Raw genomic sequence first — 17,661 nt, forward strand, 5'->3', positions numbered from 1 at the left:
GTGTCAGGCTACCAAATTTCCCCCCCCAAAAAAAAAAAACAAACAAAAACAAAACAAAAACAAAAACAAAAACAAAACAAAACAAAAAGAGGTTATCTTTTGGTGGCCCAATTGGGCAACCAAAGACTCAAAGTGGATTGTTCTGTCTCCATTTGTTTCCTGCCAATACATTTCTTTTCAGGCCACCAAAAATGTAACATATAAAGATTTTAGTGGCCTGTGCCCGTATGGGCCGCCAAAGAATAAAAAAGTTAGTGTCGAGCCTTGCTATGCATGCATTAAGCAGATAAATGGAAAATGGTGACATACAATTTATCATCTTATTCCAGGATGTTATGTAACATGTACAAACTTCTTTTTAAAAAAGACCGCAAGAGTGTCCTTCTGTGAAAGTAAATGTCTCGTTGAGGTTTTATGTGGATGCAAAACAAAAAGGAAATGTTGCCTTCCCGGCCTGTGTTGTGTTGCCAAGCTCTAGTGATTTTCACCATTTCAGATCCGTGTCTGTGTGCAAACACATACCAGTAATTGCATTCAATAATTATTATTTAGTGAAGTATTTCAAGAGCTGTATTACTTCTGGTTTCTAACAAATGAAAGTGTTTCAGTTTATGTTAAATTGCACTCCATGCTCAGCTAACTTGCAGAGAGAAAAAAAATGCACTAACACTTTTGAAAAATTTGCTTGCTTTTGCATACTACAATTATTATTATCATTTAAACAAAAAATCAAAATGTGTATCATGCACCTGCGAGTTCATGATGATTGATGTCATTAGACATGCAAAAAATAACTTTCCTCATCACTCATTTCATTTTTCCTGGGAGTTATCAGTAATTTTGCTGTGCCAATTTTGCTGGTGTTCTGTTTTCATTAACATGGTTAACCATACTGTTGGAAGTTTCCATCTAAACTTGTCATCTTCAGGAAAACTTGAAAGTTCTCATCAATTCATAATATTCTATCCATAGCTCTCACCTCATACATGTATTATACAGTGTCTTCCACAGCATGCCTGCCAGATATGTTATCAAGGCAATGAAACTGTATGTAATCTGGTAGATAAGAGACAAGGAAAGATAACTGGGTTGATATACAAGTAGGTATGGAGATAGGCTTTGACTGAAAGAAGAAGATTAAGAAAGTAATCAATCTCTAGCTTCAAGTGTTGTCAGACAAATGGTACACTCTGACGAGCATAAGATTATTAGACCCCGCGTTCACATTGTCCCCCGCGCCGCGGGGACAGCCTCAAGAGATCTTATCTTTTTTACGACTGACCGTTCACATTGGTATCTCATCTGTCCCCGAGCTGTGGGGGCAATTGGGGCTTGGGGCGAGCTCTGCCAGGCATAGCGCATGCGCACATTTGATGACCACAGCTGGACGCTATCAATTTCGCCCCAAGGTCACTCTCCCCTCCAAATCTTGTCCCCGTACCCGACTTGATTCGCGGGGACGAGGGGACAAGTCCCAGCGAGCGTTCACATTATGGTTTTGGAGGAGAAAGTCCCACAGCTCGGGACTTTCCCCGCGGCGCGGGGGACAATGTGAACGCAGTGAGAGATGATGCACCAACTGTATTTGACGTAAGATAAGATAAGAATGTTATAAGTCAATCTCAATACTAAATATAAAAAAAAAGCAACATATTTTCAGAATAAGTAAAATATAAGTATAAATGGCATTGGGAAACACCATAAAAGTTCAAACATTTATCATAGAATGGATATATAGCATGGATTTTGGTCTTTTCTAGCATGATACAACTGGAATATATATCTATATATCTATATATATATATATATATATATCTATATATCAATGTATATATATATATATATATATATATATATATATATATATATATATATATATTTGTATTCATGATTTGTAGAATTGCAATGCCTTCACCCCCCCCCCAAGTGATGTATTTGGTTTGAGCATTAGGCAATTGACATAACTTTCTTAACCCATCAATAACTTTAAACAGAACTCAAGTTTGTAATTCTGTAATGTTTTCTTTCTTCAGCAGGAAAGTACTTTACTTTTTGTCATGCGAACCATAACATAAAAATTCTCTCCTTTTCATTAGCAGACGATATTCCTCACTTAGCTAACCATGTACTTTCTAAAGCTGATACTATCCTGGCGCATCATTTAGTTTGCATGAAGAATTTCTCAAATGTGTTTGTCCATGAAAATATCAACCACTTGCCATTTGCCACGAAACACTGAGCCATGATTATGTACAGTGTATATCAAGTTGCACCTTTCAAAGAATTGTGAAAAGTTGATGGTGTAAATACTGCGAGGGAAAAATTAATAACCTGTTGCAATTTCCCGCCAAACCTTTGTCTGTCTAACCAACTTCAGCCATGTAAAAGCAAATCCCACACAGCCACTTGTAGAAGAGCATGGTAACCCAGCATTTGTACGGCAGCTCCACTAATATCTAATCCCTTGTTGTCTGTTGCGGAGAGAACTGGCAGCAATTGTGGCATACAACAATTATAATGCTTGCAGCTCCTGCGACAACAGCAGCTTGTCATTGCTGGGCATTTCGGTTGTTGCTGTGGCAGCTGCAACTATTGTAACTCTGAGTTGTTTTTGGTTTCTTTTTTTTTTTTCTGGAACCCTGCGTGGTGTTGGGCAGCATTGGATGTTTTTTAGTTGTTTTTCGTCGTGGTGAAGCATGGGACATTTGTCCTCTTAAAAAGGTTGCAACCTGCTGCAAAGTGCAAAGTATCATGGTATATTTATATATTTATAACGGAAAGTAAAACCATCAGTAAACACATCCAGATATGTGAAGGCCAAAGTTAAAGTCCTTAATTGCCATTTCATATGAAAATACAAACTGTATAACCCTTAGTCTTGCAGGAAGATGCGTATAGAATTCACAGGCAAAAAGAAAAAGAAGAAAATCTAACAACTTACAAAATGACCACATTTCATTGCAGTTGGAAGCAGCTTGGAACTTGAAATTTTGTTTTTGTTTTAGTTCTATTCATATGTTCATATGCAATAAGCCACCGCAAGATATATGTGTTTGATACATTATGCATATGAAGACCAGTACCCTTGATATCTTTTATGTGATATTATCAATCCCAAAAGTGTTTTCATGTAAATGCAGCATTGATGTGCCCACACCCATATATGTAATTCAAAATATTTGATGTTATGGCAATGTAAGTTGCTTTGGTGATGCTGGGCATTTTCTCACTTGCCGTGCCATTTAAAGGAATCAATTTTTGAATGCAGTGCTCATCATTTATATTTCCATTTGCATGAAATGAGAAAAAGTTCAAAATTCAATGTTAATGGAGGGGGTGTCTGAAGAATAACATCTCGGTAGATATCTGTGATGATCATTTACCTAAGTGATTTGTTAGATACCATGCATGTCCAGTTCTGTAAAATGAAAAATGAAAAATGCATTTTAAGTGTTTGCACACTGTTGTAAGCAGAGCTCTGTTTTGTTGACAATGGTGTGTTTTATAGCTGAATGACCAGTGGCAGAAAAACAGCATTTCCATCAAATCCACTTCTTTCTTCACATCACACTAAATCCTCTCATAGAGCATAGTAGTCTACTTTCATCCTTCTCTGTAATGAAATTCACTTATGTCACTGAAATCAATGCATCATTTAATAGCTGACTGCAAACTTTACCAGTTGATTTTTTTAAGGCATTAAGAGGCAGTTAAAAAACTGTTTGAAGGAAGGTGATTTCTACACGACTGTGTGTATATATTGTATATATGTACTCTGCGATTTACCCGTATGACAGTTTAGTTTGTGGGAACCAAGAACCAAGGAGATGAATTATATCAGACTACTCCTGTAAAAGTGAATTATGATATCACAGACTATTTGTACAGTTTAATATTAAACTCACATGAATAGCAAGATTTGGGCAAGGCTGAATATTTTTTTCATGCCTCCGCCACGAAGTGGTGCCGGAGGCACTATGTTTTCGAGTTGTCCGTCCGTCCGTACGTCCGTCCGCATTCGTTTAAGCGATAACTTGAGTAATATTGACTGGAATTTTACCAAACTTGGTCCAAGTATAAAGTATGATGGAGCAATTACTTGCTTAGATTTTGGGTGAAATCGGCCAAAGGTCAAAGGTCAAGGTCAAATCATGAAATTGTATTTGTTTACGCGATAACTCAAGACTGGATAAAGCAAATTTCACCAAACTTTGTCCGAGGATGATGTATGATAAGACAATCGATTATTTTTTTAGTGAAATCGGACAGAGGTCAAAGGTCAAAGATCAAGGTAAAATCCTAAAATTTATCTTTACGTGATAACTCAAAACTGGATGAAGCAGCTTTCACCAAACTTGGTCCAAGGATGATGTATGATGGGGCAATTAGTTGAGTAGATTTTAGTGACAGTGGCAAGAGGTCAAAGGTCAAGGTCAAATGCTAAAATGTTGCTATTTCCCCCATATCTATGCAATGCCAGAGACTCCAACCCAAAGTACCTTCTGATCTGGAGATTCTCCCAGCTGAAACCTCTAACAAACGGGAGACTCAAAGTTGATGTGTGCGAAACGCGAAATTCCCAGGGTTCTAGATGCTCTCTGGTGCTATCTAAGGCTTATTTTTTCAACATACGATAGAAATATGTAAGAAATCCTTTCCAACGGGAGACAAAGAGCCAGGGCGGGAGAAATTAAATTTCAAACGGGAGAACGGGAGATTTTGCAAAAATGGGTTTTCGGCGGGAGATCTCCCGTCGAAAACGGGAGAGTTGGAGTCTCTGCAATGCTCGAAGGTATTTTCTTGAAACTTAGTGTGGACATGTACTACTGCGTAAAGATTCTCCAGAGAGAGTTTCATGTCATAAGGTCAAAGGTCAAAAGGTCAAAGGTTGGGTGAAAATGTTACAATTTCACTTTTCTCGCAAATGGTTCAATATATTTTCATATAACTTGGTACATACGCATGTACTGACTGGTAGGGATTATCTAGGGAATAGTCAGGGGTCAAAGATCAAGGTCAACTCCTCAAAATTTTACTATTTCTCTCATATACTAGTATATGCAATTCTTGCATTATTAGTTTTAAAACTTAATATATACATGTATTACCTAATGGAGATTCTCTGGGCAATTTCCAGCCAGAAGGTCAAAGGTTAAGGGTCAAAGGCCAGGTTTAAATGAAAAAAAAAAAATTTGTACTGTAATTACACTCTTTCTTCATACCTTGAGAATTACTCAATGCATACACTTATAAAAGGGTCGGTCAGAAGTCAAGTAAAAATCCTCAATTCCCCAAATATGTGTACCTGCACTCTTAGACAATTATAGCAAACCCAGTTCAAGGAAAGTGAACATTCAAGATATTTCTGACAAACCTGTCATTTCAATATTTTGCCAGTTATTTGAAACTGTCATCACACATTGTGAAGCTAGACATTGTACTATACACCTATTGGGAGAATCATGCATTATGGCGGAGGCATCAGTCGCCATAGCGACATTTCTAGTTTTTTTTTAAGTGACTCAAGGATATTGGCTGTTTAAATTGTTGCATCCCATTATTGTAAGAGGAACAGTTTCACTGATCGTATGAATTACTTCACTGTGCAACATTTTCGTTTATCACTTCACTGTGCAATATTTTTGTATATTTCCTCACTGTGCGATATTTTCGTATAGGGCTTCACTGTGCAATATTTTCTATAAACCTCTTTCTTTGTTCAGGAGCTGAGGAAGATGATGGAGGAGGAGAAGGTGAAAGGATTCAGCACCGTGCTCGTCACCAAGAATCCCACCGAGGGGCTTGCATCATGGTAGGGATGTCGCTATTTACTATGGATCGCAAAGAGAACCATAACCTATATGAAGAAAGGATTGTTTTATAGCATCTGCCTACTCCCATTGCATGTTAACTGAACATTTACACTGTAGCTCTACTTCTGAACGCTTGAATACTTGTTTACGATGGCTTTGAGATGTTGAATTGTGAGCTCTGTATGGATCTGTACAACTCTTTTCTTACCTCATCACTGTATGCACAGTGAGGCCTAAGTGACATGCACTATACGATTGTGATTATGTCATCGATCATCATAAAGCATAGAAAATTTCATTTTAGCTACAGCATTGTGGCACAGATAATCAGCAACGTTAAAAATTCATCTGCTGCCTTCTGGACAGTTCTTACACCTCTGTATCCCAATCTTCTCTTGTAGGCTCTGTCATACTTTTGTTGAGATGTCCACAGTGTTGCATAATTGTTATTTTGTTCAGATAAATTCCATATCTAACAGCAATTACAATCAACTCCATGGTCCTTTTCCACTTTGCCAGTGAATGCCAATGAATGCTAAGAGTGAAATTGATCGAGAAGGCAACCAGCTTATCAGTGGTGCTCACATGATCCAATGCTCTGCTCTGCTCTGCTCAACACATTTATTTGTCTTCAGCAGTAAATAGGACACGTCTATGACTGTGAACATGTGACTTACAGTAAAGGTCCTTACAACTTTCCTTGATAGTATAGATAAAATTCGATGTCACTATAGCCATGCTGGTATATGAGAGAGAAATGAATGCTGTACGTATGATGCCCCATACCTCTTCTTTATAACCCAAATCTATCTTTCATAGATTGTATTCAATGCCACATTGTCGATGCAAAGTCCTGTGAAAAAACCCAACAACATACGAAAACAAGAGCAGCAAAACAATTAGAAGAACGATCCTATATTTACTATATCCTATATTAAAACTACATTGTTTTGATGCAGTGTCCAAATGTGTGGTCTGGGTGGCCTGAAACACAACACGGTGGTGATGGGCTGGCCCTATGGCTGGAGACACAACCCAGATGAAAAATCATGGAAAGTCTTCCTAGGTGAGAATCTTGCATCACTGGCTATGCTTCCTCTAGCCAGGCTCTCATAACTTGTGGCTTTATTTGTTGGGTAGTAAGTATGCCCAAGGATATCTTGCAGTTGTATTCGTCAAATACCGTATGTCCCCCCCCCCAAAAAAAAAAAACAAACACAACAACAACAACAACAACAACAACAACAACCCCCCCCAAAAAAACAACAAACAACAACAACAACAACAACAACAACAACAACAACAACAACAACAACAACAACAACAACAACAACAACAACAACAACAACAACAACAACAACAACAACAACAACAACGACGGGACTTCTGCAACGCTAACTTTAAAAATAGTGAATCAACCCAAATACAAGTTTAGGGTATGAAACTATAACTTCCTGCCCACATCTTACTGAAAACCCATCTGATTTGCTTCTTTGGTCAAAGAGAAATGAAGGTCTTTGTAGAGCATGTCAGGAATCCCTTCCCTCAAAGTTCTGTCCATTGTGTTCACACATTAATATGCAGTTCCAAGAGCATCCAAGTGCTAAACTTGGAAGAAACAGACCCATGACATGCTTTATAATGATCCACATTTCTCTGTGACCACTTAACCAAATTAAATAGAGTTTTCTGCAAAATATAGCTTAGATGTTATAATTTTAGACCCTGAAATAGCATTCAGACGGCTTAATCATATTGAAAGTTATCAATCTGGAAATCTGATTGTAATTTTTTAGGGACATACTGTACAGTCATGATGCTCAGCCTAAATGCATTTGTGTGATGTTTACTTTGCTGTGGGCTGTTTTGACATCACAACTTCAGAATTTGGATGTCTAGCCTGTCAGAGACTAGTGACTAAGAACTCGTCCAAATCTTGGAGAAAAACAAAAGCTTCTTGAATGTATGCTTGTATTCAAAGTGGACCAAATGACAGAGAACGCCACAGTTTAAAGTCTGTGCTCATTTTCTCACACATGCTTTATTCTCCTGTGATGTTTAATAATGCATGTACAGAATATGCACAAGAAAAGGTGAGCTCAAAGATGGAAGTTTATATGGACCTCAGAAATCAAATGTAAAGAGGTACCTCTGTTTTTAGCTCCAATTTTTTGATGTCAATGTAATCAAACTGGTAACACGGTACTGTAATAGTGGATGTTTTCGCGCTCAGCCGGGTAAGCAGAGTTTTGCGTGTTTTTATTTACGCAGAATCAAGACAACAATTACTGGAATATATTGCAAGCAAAGATATTCGCGTGTTTTTATTTTCATGCTAGTTTCTGGTCGTGCGAAAATTTCAACACCACGAAAATTTCCACTTTTATAGTATTTGTTTAATTTGTTGCAACAGATACTGTGCGTGTAGTGTCAGCCAGTCACAATGCCCTGCTGGTGGTCAAGAACTGTCAGCTGTTCCCTGCCAACAATGAGAAGCTGGACGCTGGGTGCATCGACGTCTGGTGGATTGTCCGTATCCTTTTCATTCACAGCCACCTGTCCCCAACTTCAGTCAATCATGAGTTAATTCTAACCACGCTGATAGTCGTGTTCATGTTGAATGTCTCTTTATGACATTTCTAAGGTGTAGATAATGCTTGGTAAATTTTCGATGTGTTGTAGGTTTGTGTGTAGGTGAGGTTTCCTGTCTTGCATACTGTCCATCCACTTGGGTCTGCCATATGATATTCAAAAGAAACACATGATTCAGTTTTCTCTATTTGAAGGCCATGACAAGTATGTGTGGATGTGGGTGTGGGGTTGTGTATGGGGGAGGTAGGAGTGGAAAATATGTGTTTCTTGTTATATTATCCTGAGAGTATTTTAGCACTTGAAGACACCCCATACTCAATTATTTTGTAGATTTTAAGGACACTATCAGCTCATGAAAAAATTAGTGTGTATTTCATAAACTCAGTTGTCTGGTATTTAGAAATATAATGCAGTTAGGGGCCACTTTCATAGAGTAAATAAATTCTTTTCACAACAGAAATAAGACCCGTATGGAAAAGGGGAATCCCGTCTGCTGGTGTGTGTGTGTGTATGTGCATGCGTTTCTACGGTATATACAGGCTTGTGATCATTTTCCATGTGAAGTTGGACCTCTGTGAATTCTCAAAAAACGTGTTCACATTGTTTGAAGTCAGATGTGTTCTAAGCATGCATCCCACACAGGAAAATTTGGTCAAATGGGACAGAAATACTCCCTGATGATGAGTCTTCCCATGATGTTGCTAGACACAAAGCTAGGGGTGCAGCCTTGGAATGATGCAGTGTGATAGAAATTAGATGGAAGGGTCATTTGATTTGGTGATTTTGTAAGAATCCTTGACCATCCGCTCTGCGACAGATGATGGAGGCATGTTGATGTTGCTCCCCTTTCTACTCCGACAGCACAAGGTGTGGAAAAACTGCCGCATGAGGGTCTTCACTGTAGCACGTGAGTAGACAGCAAAGATGTCCCGCTCCTCCCCCCCCCCCCCTATAGCTTCTAGATTCAATGTGTGATTTTACTATTATTAAAGAAACAAACTGAAGTGTCCACAGTGATTTGTGAGTATAAAGAGGACTTCAAATAGTCATACAACAACTCAGGATTTATTTTGTAGAAGTTGAAGCCAAGGATGCTGTTGAAGCAGTAGGGGTGGTAAGGAAATGCCGCAAATTTGGACAAATATGTAGATAGCATAGGGAGAAAAGAAGATCAACATTTTGAGCCAGCCAAAGTTATTAGTGTGCTTACACGGACATTTTCCCTACACAATAACCCCAAGAGTTGTTTTCTTTCTGTCTAAAAGTAAGAACACAGCTCATTTTAAATGTAGAGTCTGCTCTGTTCCCTTGCAAAGTTCACACCCCAAAAAATGCAAAGAGAGCATTTGATTTGATTTGATTTCTTTTTCAAGGGAGTGGGAGGGTTATTTCTGAAACTTATGTTGATAATGGGAAAGGGAGTTTCCTGTAGCAGCCAAGACTATTAGCAAAATGAGCTTATGTACTTTTCTTTTTTTGCTTGATGTTTTCCAGAAATGGAAGATAACAGTGTCCAGATCAAAAAGGACCTTTCAACGTTCCTCTACCATCTTCGCATCCAGGCTGAGATTCAAGTAGTAGAATTGGTAAGTAGGAAATGTGTAGACTCTAGTCATTCTACTCTATTTTCTTAAATCCATAACTATGTGTAAGTCTTTTCCCAACAACAATTTCCTTTCATTTAAGAGTAAGCACCATATTAAGCATGTTGACAGTGACAAGCACCTGAGGTAATTTGTCCACAAGTAATTGAGATTAAAAAGATAAGGGGTCCAAAGAGAGCAGATTGGAGGTCGCACAAGTCTCAGTTAAACACCTAAGCTCCCTAAAATGAAAAATTCAGATATTCTGGGAGGTGAACAGTGAATATGTGTTGTTGTTGTTTTCAACCAACATAGCAAAAGCCATTCTTGCAGCACTCGCATGTTAATTACCACTTTCTTCCTTAATGTTTGTAACTGCTCTTCTCATCGAAAGTTAAATCTACGTTTGGAAAACTCTGTGGTTCAAAGGTCATTGCCGACCCTTCTAAGTTGATGACATATATTGCAGTTAAAGTTGACTGATGTCTGTGTTGGACTTTGTATATGTCTCTTTCTCTCTCCTTGGCTGTTTCCTGTGCCTGCCATGACGTAGAACGACTGCGACATCTCGGCCTACACCTATGAACGCACACTGAGGATGGAGCAGAGGAACCAGATGCTGAAACAGATGAAGCTGTCCAAGAAGGAAAGCCGAATGGAGGTCGGTCTTAACTTTGAATCGAAGCAAGACCATGATGGGGAATAGACGTAAAAGAAAAAAAGATATATAAAATTAGTAGAATTGTACAAATGTAGGAAAGCTAATTGTTATTCAATTTCAGTTTATTTTTGTTCAATAATCATATCTGGTTGCTATTACTCATGTCTGATTGAATAATCATATCTTATTGTTATCAAACATTTCTAACTGGATAACTATATCTGATTAGATTATGTCTGCACTGTCAGGTAGGAGAATTGACATCATGTATCATGAAAGATACCCAAATGCATTATGTTCTAGATGTATGTTGGTGATGAGGGATTCATCATGTATAGAAGAGGAGCAGTTGCCAATACATGGTCTCTTGGGATGTTTGCCAAACACAGTTAAACTTATTATACCATTTCTTATTTAGTCACCATTACATACTTTCAGAGCTCAAACTTCATTCAGTAACAAAACCACCAAGCCAAGTTTTACACAGAACTTTCTGGTAGAGGAGTAGAATTAATTTTTTAGGGCAAGTTCTCCTTCAATTTGTTTGGCAATAGACTAATCGTTTGACTGGCCAAAATAGGAAAGTTTACTTTTTGTTTTTATACCCCCGCCAAACGAAGTTTGAAGGGGGTATATAGGAATCAGCGGACGGTCGGGCGGTCGGTCGGGCGGGCGGGCGGGCGGGCGGTCGGGCGGTCGGGCGGTCGGGCGGTCGGTCCGTTGCAAATCTTGCGTCGCGAACTACTTCCTCAGTTTTCAACCGATTCCCATAAAACTTGGCACAGATGTGTGCCTTGGGTTGTAGATGTGCAAGACGTATTTTTTGACAGTACCCAAAAGTACGTTGCCATGGTAACGGCATATTATGGGCAAAAATGGGTACAAATCTTGCGTCGCAAACTCCTCCCACAGTTTTTGATCAATTTTTATGAAATTAGGTACAGATGTTCATCTGAATATGTTAATGTGCAAGACACATATTTCCGCAGTGGCAAAAAGTGCGTTGCCATGGTAACGGCGTGTTATTGGTAAAATATAGGGCAAAATGCTTCATGGCAAAACTGCTTCATCAGTGTTCTTCCAATTCTCATGGAATTCATATTGAATGTTTGTCTTAGGATATAGGTCAGCATGACACATTTCTTGACAGTGACAAAAAGTATGTTGCCATGGTAACAGCTCACATATTATGAGCCAAAATGATGGAAAATTTTGTGTTGCAAACTACTTCCTCAGTTTTTGCCCAATTTCCATGAAACTTGGTACAGATGTGTGCCTTTGGTTGTAGATGTGCACCTTTGGTTGTAGATGTGCAAGACGCATTTTTTGACAGTACCCGAAAGTACGTTGCCATGGTAACGGCATATTAATGGCAGAAGATCAAGGAAAGATCTTGCGGATTTAACTACTTCCTCAGTTTTCTGACCAAAGCTTATGAAATGTGGCACACACCTTGATCTTGGTGGGAAGATGTGGAAGACATATTTTTCGGACGTGTCGGAAGCTGTGTTGCCATGGTAACGGCATATAAATGGCAGAAGATCAAGGAAAAATCTTGCGGATTGAACTACTTCCTCTGTATTCGACTGAAGCTCATGAAATATGGCACACACATTGGTCTTGGTGGGAAGATGTGCAAGACATATTTTTTGGACGTGTCGGAAGCTGCGTTGCCATGGTAATGGCATATTAATGGCGGAAGATCAAGGAAAGATCTTGTGGATTGAACTACTTCCTCAGTTTTTGACAAAAGCTTATGAAATGTGGCACACACAATAGTCTTGGTGGGAAGATGTGCAAGACATATTTTTCGGACGTGTCGGAAGCTGCATTGCCATGGTAACGGCATTTAAATGGCAGAAGATCAAGGAAAGATCATTCCTTGGGTAAGACTGTCGTCACAGGGCGGGGGTATTAATCACCTTCAGTGATATTTCTAGTTTGTCATGTCACACAAGAGCATACATAGAATGTGTAGTGAGAATGCATGCTTGTGATTATGATAGTGTAGACAGATAATTGATAGATAGATATATAGATAGGTAGATAGGTAGATAGATAGATAGATAGATAGATAGATAGATAGATAGATAGATAGATAGATAGGTAGATAGGTAGATGGATGGATGGGTCTCGGGCAATTACCCCCTGGGCAATTACCCCAGACCCTTCCCCTGACCCTAACCCTACGCCTGATCCTGAACCTAATCCTAACCCTAACCCAAACTCAAACCCTAAACCTCACCCTAACCCTAATCTTTACTCTAACCTTATCACTAACCTGTATGTAGCCAGGGGGTAATTGTCCTTTGGGGTAGTTGCCCTGATAGGGGATGGATGGATAGATGGATATAAATTTCAATTTCAATTTCAACTTCAATTTATTTTCATATTTCTCTAAAAAAAATACATCAAATATAACAAAATTAAATTAAAGGGAAGATAAACCCCAAGAACAATGTGGATTGAGTGAAAGCAGCAACATTAGTAGAACACATCAATGAAAGTTTGAAGAAAATCGGACAATCGATGCAAATGTTATGAATTTTTAAAGTTTTGGTGTTGGAACCGCTGGATGAGGAGACGACTAGAGGTTATGACGTATGAGTGGACAACAATACCAAGAAAATATAAAGAAAATACTACAAAAATCCATTTTTCATGAAAAGTACAAATTCCATCAATTTGATATTGACATATGTTAAGGGTAGCAATTATTCCCCCTGCTTTCTGAAAGCGGTTGGTCCACTGCTCTTTCATAATTCTAGAAAAGTGAATTTTTGTTGAATTTCCTTTATATTTTCTTTGTATTGTTGTCCACTCATACGTCATATCCTCTAGTAGTCTCCTCATCCAGCGGTTCCAACACCAAAACTTTAAAAATTCATAACTTTTGCATCGATTGTCCGATTTTCCTCAAACTTTCATTTATGTGTTCTACTAATGTTGCTGCTTTCACTCAATCCACATTGCTCTTTGGGTTTACCTTCCCTTTAAATACATGATATCCAGCTAGGAGACATACATAGAATACTGCAAATATATAAAACATATAGTGGTCGATCTATGAAAGTTGGAATCTGAGAATGAATGCTAAAGAAATATGAAGGAACCTACTTAAAAGCAAGCTTGTTGCGAGCTTGTTGGTATATGGATAGGTTGTAACAGGAATTTCATTATAACTGTTTGCCACAAGGAGAGTGCCCTGTATAGATGGGTAGATATTAAGTACATACATGTAGATAGTTTGATTGCTGTTTTCTTTTTACATGAACTCTTAGGCACAAGCCATCTTCGATCACCACCACATGAGCTCAGGCATGAATTCTCCGAAGCAGAAGCGAAGCAACGGGAAGTCTGTGTCCTTCGACCTCCACACCAGGGAGTCCCCCTTTGACATCGAGGTGGTAAAGAAGGAAGGTGAAGGCGGTGAGGAGAAGAAGGAGCAGGGAGAGGCCGCTGACGCAGTGGACAGCCCACTGGTCATTTTGGAGGAGGACGCCCCCGTGGCACCCAAGACCAACGGCAAAGGCGCAACGGACATGTCGCAGTTCAAGGGTCTCATGCATCTAGAACCGTAAGTGTTGGGGGGGGGGGGGGGGGGGGCACAAAGTGCAACGCAGGATGCTGCTTTGGTGTAATGAATGTGCAGCGTGGTACTGCACTGTGAATTGAAGTGAGATTCACTGGGACACTGTCGTTTTATACACGTTTGTATGTTGCGCTCAATACACAAGAGTTAATGGCTTCACCACACACGTCAGATTATGGTGTATTCTACCAGTGCATATTTTTCAGCACAGTCCACTGAGGGATAGGAAACAGTGGGTTTACATTTCTTGAAGATAAAAGGAGTCTGCTTTAGAATACGTATCAAAGCTAGGAAATTCAGTGTGACTAGCAAGTGGTACCTACTTGTTTTATGATATATGCCTATTTATTCATGGACATTTCAAAGCACAGCACTAGCTTCACACCTAGGAAAATATCAGGTACTGACTGAAACATCGTTGTGAGATCACAATTTGCATCTACCATTACAAAATTTACAGATAAATTCAAGGGGACTGCAAGGAATATTGACACTGCCACTAAAAAAACAATCAATATCAAACTTTCAAACAACACGTTCCTTCATTTATTTATTCATTCATTCATTCATTCATTCATTCATTCATTCATTTATTTCCATATCAAAACATAAAATTTACAAAAATCAAAATGCAATTGCTTTGGTATAATGTATACATTTTGAATGGAGGGATCATACATCGGTACGTCTTTATTTAGCTATTTGTATGCTGGTCTGCAGAAAATGTGTAGATAGTCGGATGGTCAGCCACACAAGATAGCAACCCACAGGAACTCGTATGATATTGTAGCAGACTGTTGATAAGGAGGATGTAATTGACCAATGCCATATGTACTCATTCATTTTTCTTTATTTCTCTGGTAGGTCTATGGGCAACGTGCGTAGGATGCACACTGCTGTTCGACTGAATGAAGTCATCGTGGAGAAGTCACATGACGCGCACCTCGTTATTCTCAACCTCCCCGGTCCGCCCAAACATGCCTATGCAGAGCAGAACTGTATCCTTTGATCACATGCTATGCCAGAGTGCTTTGGCACTCTCCCTCTCACTGTAGCTAGAAATGTGGCAAAGATTTATGGCGTCCTTTTTCTAATTTTTTTTTTAAATTTTCTGCAAAGTTATTAAAAGTATTATTTATCATTTGTAGATGAAACAAAAACCCAGCTTTAGTGCTTCAACATAGTCCTAAAATGTGAGATAGGGATGGAAACAACCATTGTCAATATGTGACAGTGCACCTCAAAACAAACAAAAAGTCGCCAGACATGAATTTTTAGTTAAGACCATATTCTGAAAGAGCAGACTTTAAGCTTTAAAATGATGTATAACTCAAATCAAATGGACTCCTCTAACCTATCTAAATATTGGAAAGAAAGCACAAACTCAGGAAAAGTGTGAACTGAGAAAAGAGGCTCTGAAGTACAGTGTCTATTCAAGCGCTTAATCTTTACCAAACCGTGTTGGCTGTGCGATGAATGGGACAAAAATCAGGAACTAAACCACCAGAGTAACAACAATGAAGGGATTATCAAATTAAAGTGAAATTAAGCATGCCTCATTAACACATTCTGTCCATAATTAATGCCAACTTTTAAAGCAGTAGTATTGTCCTTTCAAAAGTTATTAGAGTTGAAAGTGAAGAGTGTGGACAAGGTTTTTCAGAAATGAAAAAGGGATTCTAAAGACACACCTAATCACACTATTCTACCAAAAATGTTCGAGATAAACTGCTAAAAAACACACTTTCCTGCCCGTTTTATGATACCAAATTTTAGCATAATGTAAAAGAAGACCCGCTCTTTCAGAAAATATGAAAAAGTCAAGTTCGGCTAGGTTGACCCATTTCACTTATTTTCAGTCCTCACGCAAAATCAGTGTGTGCGACTTTATGTTCGTTTTGAGGTGCACAGTCACATATATTAATCTGTCTAATCAAGTAAGTATAAGTATTGCTGGAATATACAAAATGTGAACAAAAGATATAACGAAATTGTTTGTAGAATATATCATCTTCAGCTATGGTTTATTGAGAAAAATAGTAATATCTCATTGTATTTTAAGCTTTATGGCAAAATTTTTATATGGTAGGATGTTTTGTGATACAACAGACCTACACATATGCATCAAAAGTCATATCTTGAAAATTTTTTAAATCACTGTTCCCAAAGGTAAACAGGTCCTTTAAAATATGTGGCAGAGATTTGTGGTGTGCTCCATCTAAATTTGTTTGAATTTTCTGCAAACTTATTAAACCCCTGGCAGGGCTAGGGGTTTAACAAAGGCATGACTCTATAAGAGAGAGATCCCTTCATGTCATTGTTGTTAAGTATTATCATTGTCACCATCATCATCATCATGTATTGAATTTCACTTGTTTTTAATTCTGCAGGATCAAAACATTAAGTAGTGTTGCATATGTCAAAAGCAAAAAGTTTGGATACTTTAATGTTTGTGCTAGTTTCGTATTAAGTAAAATGCACAGAACATTCTACTTTTACAGTACCCTCTTATCTTTTTATCAAATGATAGTTTGATTGATATTGCAAGGGGTAATGATGGTAAAAAAAAAGTTTTGTTTCAAAATTTTGAAGAAAGTGGAATCCAAAAAGAAGCTCCCCACCTAAATTTGAAGAAAAACTGTAATGGCACAGGGATTCTCTTCCCCGAAATTCTGCTCTGCCCTGTCCGCAAATTTCCTTGACTGCCTGATTCGCCAACAGACATGGAGTACCTTGAAGTCTTGACGGAAGGTCTTGACCGCGTCCTCATGGTCAGGGGAGGTGGACGCGAGGTCATCACCATCTACTCGTGATTGCTTCCCTTCCGTGGCTACCCTGCCCCCTCGATGGTCTGTCTCCCCCCCCCCCCCCCCCCCCCACCCAACCCTCTCTATGATGCCAAAGATACCATGCCATGTGTCTTCATTGTCCTTACAGTGTGTCCCATGGAGTTTCAAATTGTCCCGTGGAGTCTCAGAGCGTCTCTCTCTTCTCTCTGTGTTGGTGTGCTGGGTTGAAACCTCGGGGAGCAGGAGAGGAATCAGAGAGCGCCGTAGGGAGCAAAGAGTTGTCTCGTTTTCTCGTTTCCTCTTGTCGTGTCAGATGTGCAAAGTGTTCTAGGCAGTTTTCTATCTGCAATGAGTCTGCTGAAATTTACATGTCAGCTGAATGTTTTAAAAAAATAAATAAATGAATATATTGTGTGATTACTGACCTATTAGGACGTGAGATAACACGGAGTTAAAAGGATATCTCTGTTTGAAGATGCACAAATGTAAAAAGAAAAGAAAAAAATACATTTTTGTCAGTATTGTTGTTTTCAAAACCAAATAACCATTCAAAAATGTTTGATATTCAACCTTTTCTGTTCCAATCTAAAGTTCCTGCCATCTCAAACTGTTCACAGCTTGGCTTTAAACA

The 17,661-nt window shown here is 38.7% G+C and overlaps 1 protein-coding gene across 1 annotated transcript in view; it reads left to right on the forward strand.

Moving 5' to 3' along the window:
• The window catches only part of LOC139714615 (solute carrier family 12 member 4-like), a gene marked incomplete at its 5' end in the record, with an annotated part of 56,592 nt that extends 39,485 nt beyond the window's left edge, over window positions 1-17,107 (forward strand). The window contains 9 exons of the mRNA XM_071626296.1: window positions 5,724-5,812; window positions 6,773-6,879; window positions 8,227-8,346; window positions 9,223-9,312; window positions 9,900-9,991; window positions 10,542-10,649; window positions 13,931-14,226; window positions 15,106-15,239; window positions 16,963-17,107. Of these exons, the coding sequence (XP_071482397.1) occupies window positions 5,724-5,812; window positions 6,773-6,879; window positions 8,227-8,346; window positions 9,223-9,312; window positions 9,900-9,991; window positions 10,542-10,649; window positions 13,931-14,226; window positions 15,106-15,239; window positions 16,963-17,054 (1,128 nt within the window). The remainder of the gene's footprint in view (window positions 1-5,723; window positions 5,813-6,772; window positions 6,880-8,226; window positions 8,347-9,222; window positions 9,313-9,899; window positions 9,992-10,541; window positions 10,650-13,930; window positions 14,227-15,105; window positions 15,240-16,962) is intronic.
• Window positions 17,108-17,661: the final 554 nt, after the last annotated feature.

Source organism: Diadema antillarum, unplaced genomic scaffold (assembly GCF_040938485.1).
Source record: "Diadema antillarum isolate AM-2024a unplaced genomic scaffold, OU_Dant_1.0 seq00002342_RagTag, whole genome shotgun sequence".
In the NCBI taxonomy this organism is placed as follows: Eukaryota; Metazoa; Echinodermata; class Echinoidea; order Diadematoida; family Diadematidae; genus Diadema; species Diadema antillarum.